Source organism: Arvicanthis niloticus, chromosome 15, assembly GCF_011762505.2.
Source record: "Arvicanthis niloticus isolate mArvNil1 chromosome 15, mArvNil1.pat.X, whole genome shotgun sequence".
NCBI classification, from domain to species: Eukaryota; Metazoa; Chordata; class Mammalia; order Rodentia; family Muridae; genus Arvicanthis; species Arvicanthis niloticus.
Genome location: NC_047672.1, coordinates 32,445,390 through 32,459,013, shown reverse-complemented (window position 1 = coordinate 32,459,013; position 13,624 = coordinate 32,445,390). Strand labels below are relative to the sequence as shown.

The following is a 13,624-nucleotide window of genomic DNA, read 5'->3' as shown; positions in this document are numbered from 1 at the left end:
CAGAAACACTAGTTAGAGAACAAGACTTTTATTTGCAAAAGTCAGGCCCTTTGTGAGTATGTGTGTGTGTGACACGCGCGTGCACGCATGCACGTAAGGACTCTGGATGACCACAAGCCAGTTCCTGAGCAACACAGAGAAGGAAGAATGAAAGCAGAAAGATATAGGAAGAAGCTCTTCAACACAGCCTGCAAAAGGAGAAACATTCGCTGGGAGGAGGCGACTTTAGATGATCAAACCTAGACAGGGCCATACTCACCGCAATTCCGAAGCAGTAAATTACTGAGGAAAGGGGCTGGGCTGATATTAGAGGCAACTGTATGAGCTGCAGCTATTGGGAATTCTGAGTATCACACACACACACACACACACAGAGAGAGAGAGAGAGAGAGAGAGAGAGAGAGAGAGAGAGACAGAGACAGAGACAGGGAGAGAGACAGAAAGAGAGAATACAGCTTCTATCACATGCTGGCATATTGGCCACTATATGGACATGCAAAAGACCAGCTGTGGAAACCCCAAGGAAGTTAGGGTACTTAACCCCTAAAGAACCTGGATTATTTTTAGGGGATGAGCCAGCAGTGGAGGAGGTCAGAACATTCTGGTTAAAATTTCCACAAGAAACTGAGGTATTTTTATTTTTAAAGCTGGAAATGGTTTAATCGAGCTGGAATTTCCAACCTGAAGTTTTCTGTTAGTGGAAATACAGGGTCATGAGCTATGTTAACCTAAGCTATAGATAAATAAAATGGCCTCTACTTTTGTACACTGGAGCTATGGTTATAACTTTCATGCCTTCTACACAAATATTTTCATTTTATCCTCATGGGAAAGTACATTACTGGTATTAATAAACTCATTTTTAAATTTAAAAAAAATTGTTGAGACAGAATCTCATACTGTAGTTCAAGCTGGCCTGGAACTCATCGTGTTGGCTGACCTTGAGTTCATGGCAACCCTCCTGTCTCAGCCTCCTGTGAACTAGCATACCTGGCTTGAAAAATTCATTTTTAAGACAAAGAATGATATTGCAGAGTATTAAAAAACCCTTACAAGGCCACACAGTCTGAAACTTCTGTCACCATTTGTCAAAGTGGACTATCTATAGCAAAGTCTGTGAAACCTGTTTATCAGGAAGGTATTAGGGTTTCATCTTCACGATTAACCAGCATTTTCGAGGTGGGACAGATGATTCCTGTGGAGCTGGGGCAGCATTGTCCCCGAAGGTAGGAGGACCGGGCTGATAGGCTTTCAAGTAATGTGGTCTTAAGTTCTTTCTTAGCTCTTCCTATGGGCTGAGCGCAGTTCCCAGTGCATCATGGGATTCAGCACGTTGCTTCCTCTTTGCTATCTTAGATGGAACTGTTGGTGACCTTAGTTTTGATGAGAAGGCTCAGACTCAGAGGTACCAGCAGCAAAAGACACATACTACAGTGAGGCAGGGAGTGGCTGACCCGCAGGGCCCAGAGTTCCTCACGTGCCTCAAACCCGGAAGCTACCTCACACTCAGTCACCCAGAACAATCAACGTGGTTGGCAGGACCTGCTGTGCAGGGAAGAGTTCCACAAAAGATGGGAATGATACTGATGGGTAGAGGTGGTCTTTATTTGTTTGTTGTTTTTTGAGATGGGGTCTTACTATCTATGGCTGTTCTGGAACTCACTATTGTAGACCAAGCTGGTCTTGAACTCACAGAGTTCAAAATCTGCCTGTCTCTGCCTCCCTGCTTGTATGGATGTGGCCCATTCTCAAAAACAAAACACCCAAACCAACCAACCAACCAAAAAAACCTCCAATGATTTAATCCCACCCAAGGTCACATGACCAGCCCACCTCTCTCTGAGCCCAACTCTGAGTTTCTGTCCCTCTCAGCCCTCCTTCACCAGCTTCTTCACAGTTCCTCCCATGAAAGATCTTATCACATGCTGCTTCTCTTCTCTGGAACATTCTTTCTCCCAATCTCCCCCTTTAACATTTCCTTATAAGCCTTAGGCCTCAGACTATCCATTGCCCATAGATCATTGTCTCCCACAATCCTCCTTTCCAAGGCCTCATTTATCTCTTTGGAAGCAATGATCATTAGTAACTAATTGACTTTGTTTCTGAGAGCCAAGAGGGAAGGCTCTGCCTCTGGATTGTTTACTCTTCCTTAGCTCCTGGGAGCGCCAGGCCTATGAAAGACACTGGAGATTCATGGAAGGACAGTCTCTCCTCAGCCTCATATAAGCACTTCTGTATTGACAGAAACTCACCTCACTACAGCCAAAACAGGTGGGGTTAACTGGGTAGGGACAGTCCAAGGCTGTCTCAGTGATTGCTTTTGATACAGTGGGGACCCAGACCTCTCTGATCTGTTTTGTCATTCTGCCACACAGACACATGTATCATAGCAGTGGGGACCTATTTGAAGAAATGTACCATCAGGGCCTTTACCATTGAGCAGATGTCATAGTGAGTTTTTACATAGACTTTTAGATGCTTTAGCCACTCTGTTTTTGTTTTTTGTTTTTTAGAGACAGGGTTTCTCTGTGTAGTCCTGGCTGTCCTGGAACTCACTTTGTAGACCAGGCTGGCCTCGAACTCAGAAATCCGCCTGCCTCTGCCTCCCAAGTGTTGGGATTAAAGGCATGCGCCACCACCGCCTGGCTCTTTAGCCACTCTGTATTTAGGTTTCATGGCATATGCACGTGGTAGGACTTAGTCCCTCAATCCACACAGAAGGAAAAATGAGACTGAGCACAGGAAAAACTGACACCATCAAGAGATGCGGCAAGCATGGGGTTTGGGGCTCAGGATGTGATTCAGTGGTAGAGCTTTTGCTCAGCATGTTAAGGTCCCAGGTTCAAACCCCAGCACATCCAGAAATAACCCCCTATCCCTGCCACCTCTGCAACCTGCAAGGCATATATGGCAGTCTCTGGAGTAACATGTCCACTGCTATTCTCTAAACTGTTTTTAGATTAAGAAACAGTACTGTATTCACTACCTTTTGCTGATGTGATAAAATATTATAATCAAAGGCAACTTATAGAAGGGCTTGTGGTTCCAGAGGGAGAGTCCATAATGGAGGTGAGGCTGGCACAGGAAACACAAACCAGAGAGAACCAACCAGAAATGGGGAGAGCTTCTTAAAACCCACCCCCCAGCGATGTCCATCCTCCAGCAAGGCTCCATCTCCTAAAGGTTCCATGGCCTAGACATCACCACCAACGGGGTGAGCAAGTATTCGAGTATTTGAGCCTGTGGAGGACATGTCTCATTCAAACCACCACAAAGTAGGTTCTAAATGGCTGTAAAAACCATAGGCCAGTGCATAGAGAAAGCAGGGACACAAGTGTGTACTTCCATCAAGAATTATGTAATATGTTTAATTCTCTGTACTATGTTTTCTGCCCCTGGCAGTGTAATAGGTTTGCGTAGGCTGATATCCCCACAAATGCATGAGTAATGCACTTCATTCCAGAGACTTTATGAAACAGACTTTATCACTGTAGTGGCGTTAGGTGACCGGAAGTGTTCAGCTCCATCATCATCTTGTGGGACCACTGTTGGTGTCTTTATGAGGAGCTCAGTTGGATTTTGACCTCTGTTTTCTAGATGGTGCCATTACTTCTAACACAAGTCTGAACTCCAGGCAGGGGGAGAGAGCAGGGGGTTAAAGTGTAAGCTACTTCATTGGCTGATCTATGGGCTTAAATTCCTATCTTATGGCTTGGAGCTGTGCCATGTGGCGCCGGTCAGCTACAAGGGAGGCTGGGAACTTGCTCTGCAGCTGGTCACATCACAGCTTCAAATAAAAGCAGAGTTCCTCTGCTGATGAGGAGGAAGGAAGAACGGATATTGGAAAGACACCCAATGGAGTCTGTGACAGCTTCTATGGGGGAAGGGAGCGTGGGAAGGGCCGCAGAACTAGCTTCTTGTTCTAGTTAATCTAGAAGTTCCCAGATGTAGCCGGACCCTTTTATCCTGAGGTTAGAAAGAACGGGGCCTCTGCATCATGAGATCTGCACAAGGCTCACGTGACCCTCATGGCTGAGAGACCACTACCAGGTCCCAGCAAGATGGGAGAGGTACTGGCCAGGGTTTAAGTGAATTGACCAACAGCTCGAGACTCAGATGTGTTAGTACTAAGAAAATCATTTAAAAAAAATCTCTCTTTCATAAATCTGAAACATTTCCCCCTCCCATTTTCTCACATATGTAAAGCTGAACAGGACCTCAGTTTTTCTACATTTTTTTTTCCCTTTTCCTTTTCCAACAAGCGGTTCTTTTTAGGTATGATTTTTTTTTTTCGTCCTTTTCACCCATAAAATTTATGAGCATTTATTTGAAAACTTAAAAAAACTGGAAAAACTGAAGGAGAAAGAGTGATTATACATACGGAAAGCCATAAGAACCACAGTGAATGTGCAGTTATTGCTTTCTTAAGAAAACAAACCAGCCAGCCAGTGTGGAATGTGAGCGGCTTGTGTGAGGCCAGCCAGAGGCAGAGGCCCAGGGTGAAGGGCCACTGCCCTCTATTCAGGAGTGCTGCCCGGTGCTGTCTCCATTCCCAGACTTCTCCTCTCGCCTCTGACCAAGACAGACAGAAAAGAGCTAAGGTTTAAAACACTCCTTTAGAAAAGCAAGAAGACAGGGGCCATTAGAGGGTGCAGGCTTCAGGAAAGTCCAAGGAATACTGGGTCTCGAAGAGCTTCCAAGCTGGCCAGAAGGGGCCTCTGGGAAAAATCAGGGGCCCTGCTGAAAGACAAGAGGAGAGGCTAGCCACAGGCAGGCCAGACCACACGGAGCTATGGAATGTGTTACCATTGTCCAAAAGTTGTCTTAAATACTTGGGTTCTGAGAACCACAGAGGCAGGACAGATGTCCAAATTTGTCCTTCAGTGGCCCCCACTCCCTATTTTCCCAGAAGAGCTCTGTCCCTATGCTGATGTTTGAGAGCTAGGCATGGATGCTTCTACTCAAAACGTGGTCCCAGGCACGTTGGACCAGGGGCTGAGTAAGGTGGAACCTATAAAATGTTCCTAGGCTACAACCATGAGTTCTGCCAACTGTCTCTGTTTTCCATAGACCCTTGAGTTAGTGGCCACACTGACAGCCTCCTCTTACCCCTTACCCTTCCAGATGACTGAATTGGGCCCCATCTTCAGCATGAGAGAGGCAACTCCAACCTATTTAGCCTTACAAAGTTCCCCCCAGAGTATTAGTGACAGCCCTTAGAGATAATGGCACATGCTCAAAACCCTTGTGTTGGGCCAGCCTCTTGCTAGCGTCTCTGGGATTCTCCTGGGATCTTCAATCGGCCTCCTGTTCTTCCAAGCCAGTTTAACAAAGCCTTGTGGTTCTCATCTGTCCCTGATCCCCCAGCCCACCTCCCTTAACTTCCTGAAGCAGAGGGAAAACCACAGAGGAGAAGTTCATAAAACTGTACTGGGGATGTAAACGGGAAATACACTATAGAAAACAGGAAAGCCGGACGTGGTGATGACGCTCATGTCCTTCATAAGGAAACCCATTAAATCTGTTCTGTTGATGGGGACAAGCTTCCCGGACCCTCCCTCAGCTCAACAGAAGCACTCTGTCCTCACGATCTGTCATGGGAGTATATGCCTTATTTCTTTGTCACAGGCAAAGATTTGGGCTTTGACGTGACATTCCCCAAAGACCCTTGTCACTGGAAAGTCTCTCTCTTTAGGGGGCCCTTATTCTAGGCCTAAGTAATATCCTTTCTTCTGAAAACACATGCCACTAGCCATTGTACAGTGACAACTTTGCATCTTCAAAGTAGCCAATGGGCTTCACGGAGCAGATATAAGGCAAGACTGAAGGAGGCCGCAGACGGGTCCTTGCCCTACCAAACTCCAACAGAAGCTCAAGCCTGGTGACTTTGCCACACCAAAACCTCAGAAAAATATGGCTGTCCTCAACCTACACTGTCCTGGCTACCCCCTCCCTGCTCCCACAACCTCCTCCCCACCCCTCTTGTCAGTCCGATACCCACAGTGGCTTCTGATTGCTCTACAGACCTGATGAAGCTTTCGGTGTCCTACTGAGACATGTTTCCATGGCTTGATTTTAAAGTAAAGAAATCCAAGTGTCCTGGGGTTTTAATGTGTCACAGCTGGAGGGCCTCACAGAGATTGCCATGGTTGCCTACTCAACCAGCACCTCTCCATCCCATTCTGTTCTCTTCTGAAGTTAGAGAATGAACGTCTTTGTAGGCATTTTTCCCCCCACATGTATCAGAAGAGCAGCTTGCAACTTGATAAAAACTTGCACGGGAAAAACAGTGGAATTTGTTGGCTCTTCCCAGAAAGAGGCACACCTGAGCCATGGCTTTTGTATGAGGAATGAGAATACAAGCAAATTAAAAATAACAACCACGCAATGCCTCAGAATGCACAATGCCCGAGATTATGCTCTGGCCTCCATATGCACAAACGTACGAGCAGACCAAACCCAGCAGTGTGCCCCGTTATGAGAGCAGGTGCTGAGGTGGAATGATTCTGCATCTTGTTCACGTCTGTACTCGGTCATCAGCTACCTGGCACCGGCCATGAGGCACAGGCTGAAAAATAACTTATTTACACAAGATATCACCACCTAGGAACTTACCAACTTCAATCAGGAACACTGGGCCTCAGGGGCATCTCAGTGCTATCAGAAGAAGAAGGGAAAAAAAAAAAAAAAAAAAGGTCTGTGAGCTTATCAAACACAACAGTGAATGATGCAACTCTGTCGCCTGGGTCACCAAGTACTGGGTCTGGGTGTAATTGTACTCATCAACAGACCATTAGGTACACCTGTTGATTCGGGCAGGCAATGAATTCTTGAGTCTCTTCCTGAACTTTCTGTTCGGCATGATCTCCTTGCTTGACATGGCCGACCTCCATTCTGTCTTTCAGACGCAGAAAGCCTTGAGCCCGCTCAGGACCTCTACTGAGCTCAGCACTTGGCAACCCTGTACCTGAACCGATCTGTAGCAGGATTGGCTACATCAGTGTCTTATCTCACCACCTGCATCCGATCCTGCCTTTACTAAGAGCCTTTTGAATCCAGCAGCCACTCTAACTCTTTGGGGGAATCTCTCTAGTGTTTGTGAAGAGTTATGGGTGGTCACAGAGTTAATATCAGCAATCAGGAAGAACCTGTGTTTGCCAATGGCCATGGATATCAAGCAAAACTCATAGTTGGTGAACTAAAGCCATTGGAATTGATGTAACGGGTGCATTTATCGGTGTCCAATGAATCCTTACACTGTGAAAACACAAATATGTCCGCCCTTGTTTCTGACGTAGTGAACTAACAAGAAGGTATCTGGGGCTGTGGGAAACCGGATGAGTAGTCCCAGCTGGAGATCTCAGGCGCAGCTGACCCCCATGGTCAAGGGTGGAAGCCTGGCTTATCTCTCCACCTGCCGCATTCCCCGACGCTTTATCAGGAAGAGTGGAAAGGTGCCACAGTTTGGAGCTCCTGCCTCTTCCCCCCATGAGACTTGATCCAGATGTGAGGGGAACCCAGGGACCCCGTCAGTGTTTAAAAAGGCCTCAGACCTCAGTCTTGGCCTCAGCCTGACCTCACCATGCAGAGGCTGCTGATTCTGAGTGTGCTGCTGGGAGCAGTCTTTGGCAATGAGAACTTTGTGGGGTAGGGTTGTGGAGAGGAGGAGCGGGTATCTGGAGGGGGGATGAAATGGCTCTCCCCAAGTTGGTGTCTGGAAGAGACAGACAGACAGACAGACAGACAGACACATGGAAGCACAGCCAGAGAAGACAGACACCAGACACCACTCTGGGACAGCAGGCTGGGGAAGGCAGGCAGGGCAGGGCTTGGAAGGGTCCAGCTTCTTCTGGACATTGAGAGAATTAAACTCTGAGAAGGAATTTTTGGAAGGAGAAAGAGGAGGTCTGGTTGGCTTGGGAATAACTCAGTCTGAACTGCAGTGGGAACAGTATGAAAGTCTAGAGTCTTCCAAAGACAGGGAACAAAGAGATGAAGTTCAGGTCTCTCAATGCACAGACCCCCTTGTGCCTTTCCGGGCTCAGCCTGGGAAGTGTTAGGGTACCTCAAGTTCTCAGAGCCCCTCCCACTCTGCCCAGGCACCAGGTTCTCCGAATCTCTGCAGCCGATGAAGCCCAGCTGCAGAAAGTGAAGGAGCTGGAGGACCTGGAGCATTTGAAGGTTAGACTCAATGCCGGCTTCCCAGAGGATCCGAACTTCTATGCCATCCAAGACCAACTCCCATAAACACCTAGTTGGTCCCTAGGCCCTGGCCCAGCCTCCCAGCAAAAAGCCATGAGACTAAGTGGTTGGGAAATGACTTCAGACCCCAGACTCAGATCTTAATGCCCCTTAGAATCCGATGACATACTAGGTCCCTTTCCTGCTTCTTGTTTGCCTTGCTCCTCAAAACCTCTCTATTCTGGCCATTTCCTGACCATACTGGACTTTGTCCCGCTCCCAAGCTCCCATCCTTCCTCTGCTCCCAGCACCCATTCCTCAGTTCCAGCCACATGGGAGCTTCTAGCGCCAATGCCCCTTCTCAGGCTCTCCCCCTCTGCTGTCCTTGTTGGTGCCTCTAGCCCACTGAAACAGTTTTGGCTTCTGTCTTTCCTAGTTGGACTTCTGGCGGGATCCTGCCAGGGCTGGTATCCCCATTGATGTCCGAGTACCCTTCCCCAGTGTCCAGTCTGTGAAAGCATTCTTGGAATATCATGATATTAGCTATGAGATCATGATCGAAGATGTGCAGTCGCTGCTCGATGAAGAAAAGCAGCAGATGGCCGCCTTCCAGGCCAGGGCCCTGTCCACCGACACGTTCAATTATGCCACCTATCACACTCTGGATGAGGTAAGGACAGCCCTGGAAAACTCTGGCCACAACACCAACTTTTCTTCATGGTTGGCAGAATACAGACCAGGGCCAAGGCTGGTCTGGCTGTGGGTAGGAGACACCTGCATTCTCAGAAGCCATTAGTTCCCCTTTCCTCCACTCATCTTAGATCTACGAATTCATGGACCTGCTGGTGGCAGAGCACCCACAGCTTGTAAGCAAGATCCAGATTGGCAACACCTTTGAAGGTCGTCCCATCCATGTACTGAAGGTAAGTGAAGCCCACATATAGACAGGGGCACACATGCAAAAATTGCCTCCCATGTGGACCTCCATAGAAGGGTGTGGACTCATAGATAAGTAATGCAATGTACTGTTCTACAGTTTCTGTGCAGATATTTGGGAAGGTCTGAGCATTCTTGCTGGCCTAGGTGGCTATATGCATGTTCATGTTTAAGGTGACCCCAGTGTTACCAAACTAAGTACTGCAATATGAAAAGATCATGGAGTCTGGCATCCAGATAAAATGTTTTCCTGGTGACCTTCCACAGTGCATCTGAGCATCAGAACAAGGCCAGAATCTGGAAGTCAAGAGTCTAAGCTCTGTAGGGTCCCTGTCTGACCCCTGATCCCACAACTCCTCAAGGGATGGGCCCACAAACAGACCCCTCAACTTTAGATATACAGAGAGCAGGAGGCTTCTGGCCCAGGTGTGTTTCCTTGCAGGGGACGAACTCAGGCCTGGCTGGAAAGTTGCCCCTTAACCATTTCCCTGCCTCTTTTCTAGTTCAGCACTGGAGGGACCAATCGCCCAGCAATCTGGATTGACACTGGCATCCATTCCAGGGAGTGGGTCACCCAGGCTAGTGGGATCTGGTTTGCAAAAAAGGTAAAGCTGGGGGAGATAAGGAGGGCTCTTGTTCACTGGGGAACTGGTATTCAAAGACAATGGGAGGCTGGCCCTTCCCCTTCCTAGAAGCAATGCCCACAAAGGGAGGCCAGGAGATGTATCCATTGTACCAACACGACCAACGCTCTATCTTTTCTTCCACCACCCACCAGATCACGAAAGACTATCGCCAGGACGACACTCTCAGAGTCATTCTTGACAACATGGACATCTTCCTGGAGATTGTCACCAACCCTGATGGTTTTGCCTACACCCACAAAACGGTACAGACTACCTCTTGTTCCCTGGGAAAGGGGGATGTACCTTTGAGCCCCACAAGTGAAGGAAGGATCAAGTAGGTCTGTCCTCATGGAACTGGGGCTCTCAGCCTCGGCACTATCTTGAGATCTTAGGCAGACGATTCTTTGCTATTGGGGGTTGTCTGTGCTTGATGGGTGTTGAATAGCCTCTTGACCTACTTACTAGATTTTGTTAGCAACTCTTCACTGTTACAATACCACGAAGCACCTCTAGACACTGTAAAATGTCTTAAGGGAGCTGACATTGTCCTCAGTTGAGACCCCTGCTCCAGTCCTGATTTCCATAGAAGCCTTTATTCTGTGGCAAATGCAGCAAGGTAGCAGTCCAGCTGTGCTGAACCCTGGCTTACCCTCTTTCCTCCCTCAGAATCGCATGTGGCGCAAGACCCGATCACGCACCCCAGGCTCTCTCTGCGTTGGGGTAGACCCCAACAGGAACTGGGATGCTGGCTTTGGGAGTAAGACTTCCCATGGGGCAGGGATGGGACAACGTGGCTTCTTGTCTTCCTTCGTCCTGGATGCTTACCCCTTTTCTGACCCAGCAGTGAGAGAGAATGTGGGCTCTTGGCTCTGCCGGAGGCTTCTCTGGGTTGGAGGTAGCACTCAGGGACTTGGGCCCTTGTTTGTAAAAAAGAAAGTTCCTTTTAGATACAACTTGGGTCTGAGAGCTTCTCTTGGTGCCTTGCTTAGTATCAATTCTTGCCATCCTTGGTCATGACTCTGTGTAATCTGGTTTCTTCTCTACCCAAGCCTGGCTGGAAAAGGAGGCAGGGCTCTAGATAGGGTGATGGCTGGCTGCTCCTAAACCCAAGGGAGGGGGTGAGGCCTCCCATTTTCCACTAAGTCCATGAAATATATTGGAAGCCATGGAAGTTTTGTGTTAAGAAATCATAGCTGTGTCCTCTGCCTTTCAACAGAGGCTGGAGCTAGTAGCAACCCCTGCTCGGAAACTTATCATGGCAAGTTTGCCAACTCTGAAGTGGAGGTCAAGTCCATCGTGGACTTTGTGACGAAACATGGGAAAATCAAGGCGTTCATCTCCATCCACAGCTATTCCCAGCTCCTGCTCTACCCCTACGGCTACACATCAGATCCAGCTCCTGACAAGGAGGAGCTGGTAGGTGATGGCCCTGACTGCCCTCCATCCAGGTTCATTCTGTGTTCCCACCTTAAAGAAACTGGGTTTCACCCCTCAAAGCTATCAGTGTTCCCAGTGCCCACCTTTTCCCAGTCTCCTGATGATTTGGGAAGTCTGGCAGGATGATTTGTGTCAACCAGCAAGGTAGACCTGCTTCATTTGCTGGGAAGCAGAAGTGTAGCATGTGGTTGAGTCACATCTGTCACATAATAGAGCAAGAGGTCAGGCTAGACTCTGAAGCTGTGGGCTCTGTCTGAAGCTGTGGTGTGAAGGGGTACCCCATCCATCTATCCTGTGGAGACAGAGGGAACATGAAGCTGTCACAGTGTAGGGCTGACCCTGGCAGAGGGCACAGGACCTGATTATGCTGTTGCCCACTCCTGGGCCACCCTGACAGTGCTTGGGTTACTCTGGCTCTAACCATGGCACTGTTCAATGTTTTCCCTAGGATCAGCTAGCTAAGTCGGCTGTGTCAGCCTTGACGTCTCTACATGGAACCAAGTTCAAGTATGGCAGCATCATTGATACAATCTGTAAGTTACTGGTGGCCTGGAAACCGGCATCGGCTGGCTCTTCTTGCCTTGGGTGCTCAGATCTGGGAGTTGCTAGCTCAACTGTTTGAAGGGTGGACAGTGCCTCTTCCTGATATTGAATCCTGACTTCTCAGACACTGTTCAGAGGGTCCCTTATCTGTCCTCCAAGCATATCTGTCCCCTTATCTTGAGGTTACATTTGGACCCCTGCACGGATGAGTTGGAACTCTGATGGGATTTATAGGTCTCCATAAAATTCTGTTTAAGATACGCCTTTCCACTCCCTTCCTTACAGGATACACGAGATGCCTTGGGAGGATCACTGTTACACGCACATGGAAGACAGTTGGCAGGGGTGTTTACTGACCACCTGCTCTGCACCGGGCCTTGTCCTGTGTGCCTAGAATATAGCTGTCAACAAAAAGTGTAACTGTACATTCTAGGCAGGAAGACTGACCATGTGCTTAGAAACCACGGTAGATCAGGTGATGTAGGGAAATAACAGAGCCAGCCAGGGGCACCAGGAGTACTAGGGTGGAGGTTGAATACCAGGCTAAGAGGCAGGCTTTCAGACTGAGAAGAATTTGGGCTAGTGGTGAAGGAAATGAAGGAAGCCAGGAGAGGCCATCTGTCTAGGTAATAGGCCTCCAGGCAGAAGAACTTTCTAGAGTAAAGGCTGAGCTGTGTGATGTGGTATGGGGTGTTTGGGAAACTTTTTGCCTCAAAAATTTTGCCTGGCAGGCAAAAGCAGGACATGGGTACTAGGGCAGGAGAACAACGCACCCGTTTCGCATGCTTCCTCGATGGCGGGCTCCAATTTTAGGCAGGGAGTGGGCTGTAGTCTTTCCCAGGGAGGAACTTGTTTTGGATTCCAGGCTTTCTTTGGAAATGGTTTCCAACTGGAGCCCAATGATTTTGCTGTATTTAGTGTCCTGAAGTGAAGTTCTAATGTGAAGTCCACCTCCCTCTCCTACTGCCCAGCTCATCAAAAGCAGCTTTGTCAGCCAGTGTGTTCCACAAACCTGTGAGATTTTTCCCTCCTGAAGACAGACAGACAGGCTTTGCTTTGACTATGAATCTTTGCACTTTCCCCTGCAGAGCAGAGTCCCCGGAGATCAATTGCTGGTTACCCGAGCAGGGGGCTCTGGCATATCTAGAGGTGTCACTGAGGTGACTGTTGGGTGGAGACAGTTTTCAGACAGGCTTTTGCAATTACACAGACTTTGGCATCCTGCTAATGAACAGGACAGCCATTACTGGTCGCCGGTCCCCTATTTGGGCCTCTTAGGCTTAGACCAGTAAAGTTTCCTGGAATCCCCACTGTGTGTCAATAGCAGCCCCTAGAAGACATTGACTCTATCTGGAATTACACAAGGCTTTGGGCTCTGGGTGTTCACTCCGTCCATGTAGAGATTTCTAGTGATCAACCCTTACCCTCTCCTTCGTCTTTGCTCCTGACCCAGATCAAGCCAGTGGGAGCACCATTGACTGGACCTACAGCCAGGGCATCAAGTATTCTTTCACTTTTGAGCTGAGGGACACTGGGCTCAGAGGTTTCCTGCTGCCTGCCTCCCAGATCATCCCCACGGCGGAGGAGACATGGCTGGCCCTTTTGAAGATCATGGACCACACCTCCAAACACCTCTACTGAAGCAGCCTATGTCCCGCCTCTTTCTTCTCCTTAGCCCCAATAAAGTCTGATTGTATAAGAAATAGGATCTTGGGGTTTTATAAGAAACGCACATGGAATGTCCACCTTTTTGGTGGGGGTAGAAGTGATTAAGTTCCTGAGGGTCTCAATGGAAATGTGCAGGTCATTGAACTACATGACCCCTAAATTCTCCCGCATTCCAGGGCCCCATAAAGTCACATCCAAGAGAGGCAGGGGGTGGTTCCTTCATATCTTACTAG

At 48.4% G+C, this 13,624-nt stretch overlaps 1 protein-coding gene across 1 annotated transcript; it reads left to right on the top strand.

The window, feature by feature from the left end:
• The first annotated feature begins 7,499 nt into the window (after positions 1 to 7,499).
• Cpa1 (carboxypeptidase A1) lies at positions 7,500 to 13,426 on the top strand. The gene is made up of 10 exons (XM_034519434.2): positions 7,500 to 7,647; positions 8,100 to 8,181; positions 8,618 to 8,851; positions 9,003 to 9,104; positions 9,621 to 9,722; positions 9,896 to 10,006; positions 10,410 to 10,500; positions 10,960 to 11,159; positions 11,629 to 11,713; positions 13,177 to 13,426. Exons 1-10 carry the CDS (start codon positions 7,583 to 7,585, stop codon positions 13,362 to 13,364), a joined length of 1,260 nt encoding a protein of 419 aa, XP_034375325.1. The 5' UTR covers positions 7,500 to 7,582; the 3' UTR covers positions 13,365 to 13,426.
• Positions 13,427 to 13,624: the final 198 nt, after the last annotated feature.

Coding starts and splice junctions, on each gene's coding strand:
- Cpa1 (XM_034519434.2), top strand. CDS start 7,583: ATGCAGAGGCTGCTGATTCTGAGTGTGCTGCTGGGAGCAGTCTTTGGC. Junction 7,648..8,099: donor GGCAATGAGAACTTTGTGGG/GTAGGGTTGTGG, acceptor CACTCTGCCCAG/GCACCAGGTTCTCCGAATCT. Junction 10,007..10,409: donor TTGCCTACACCCACAAAACG/GTACAGACTACC, acceptor TTCCTCCCTCAG/AATCGCATGTGGCGCAAGAC.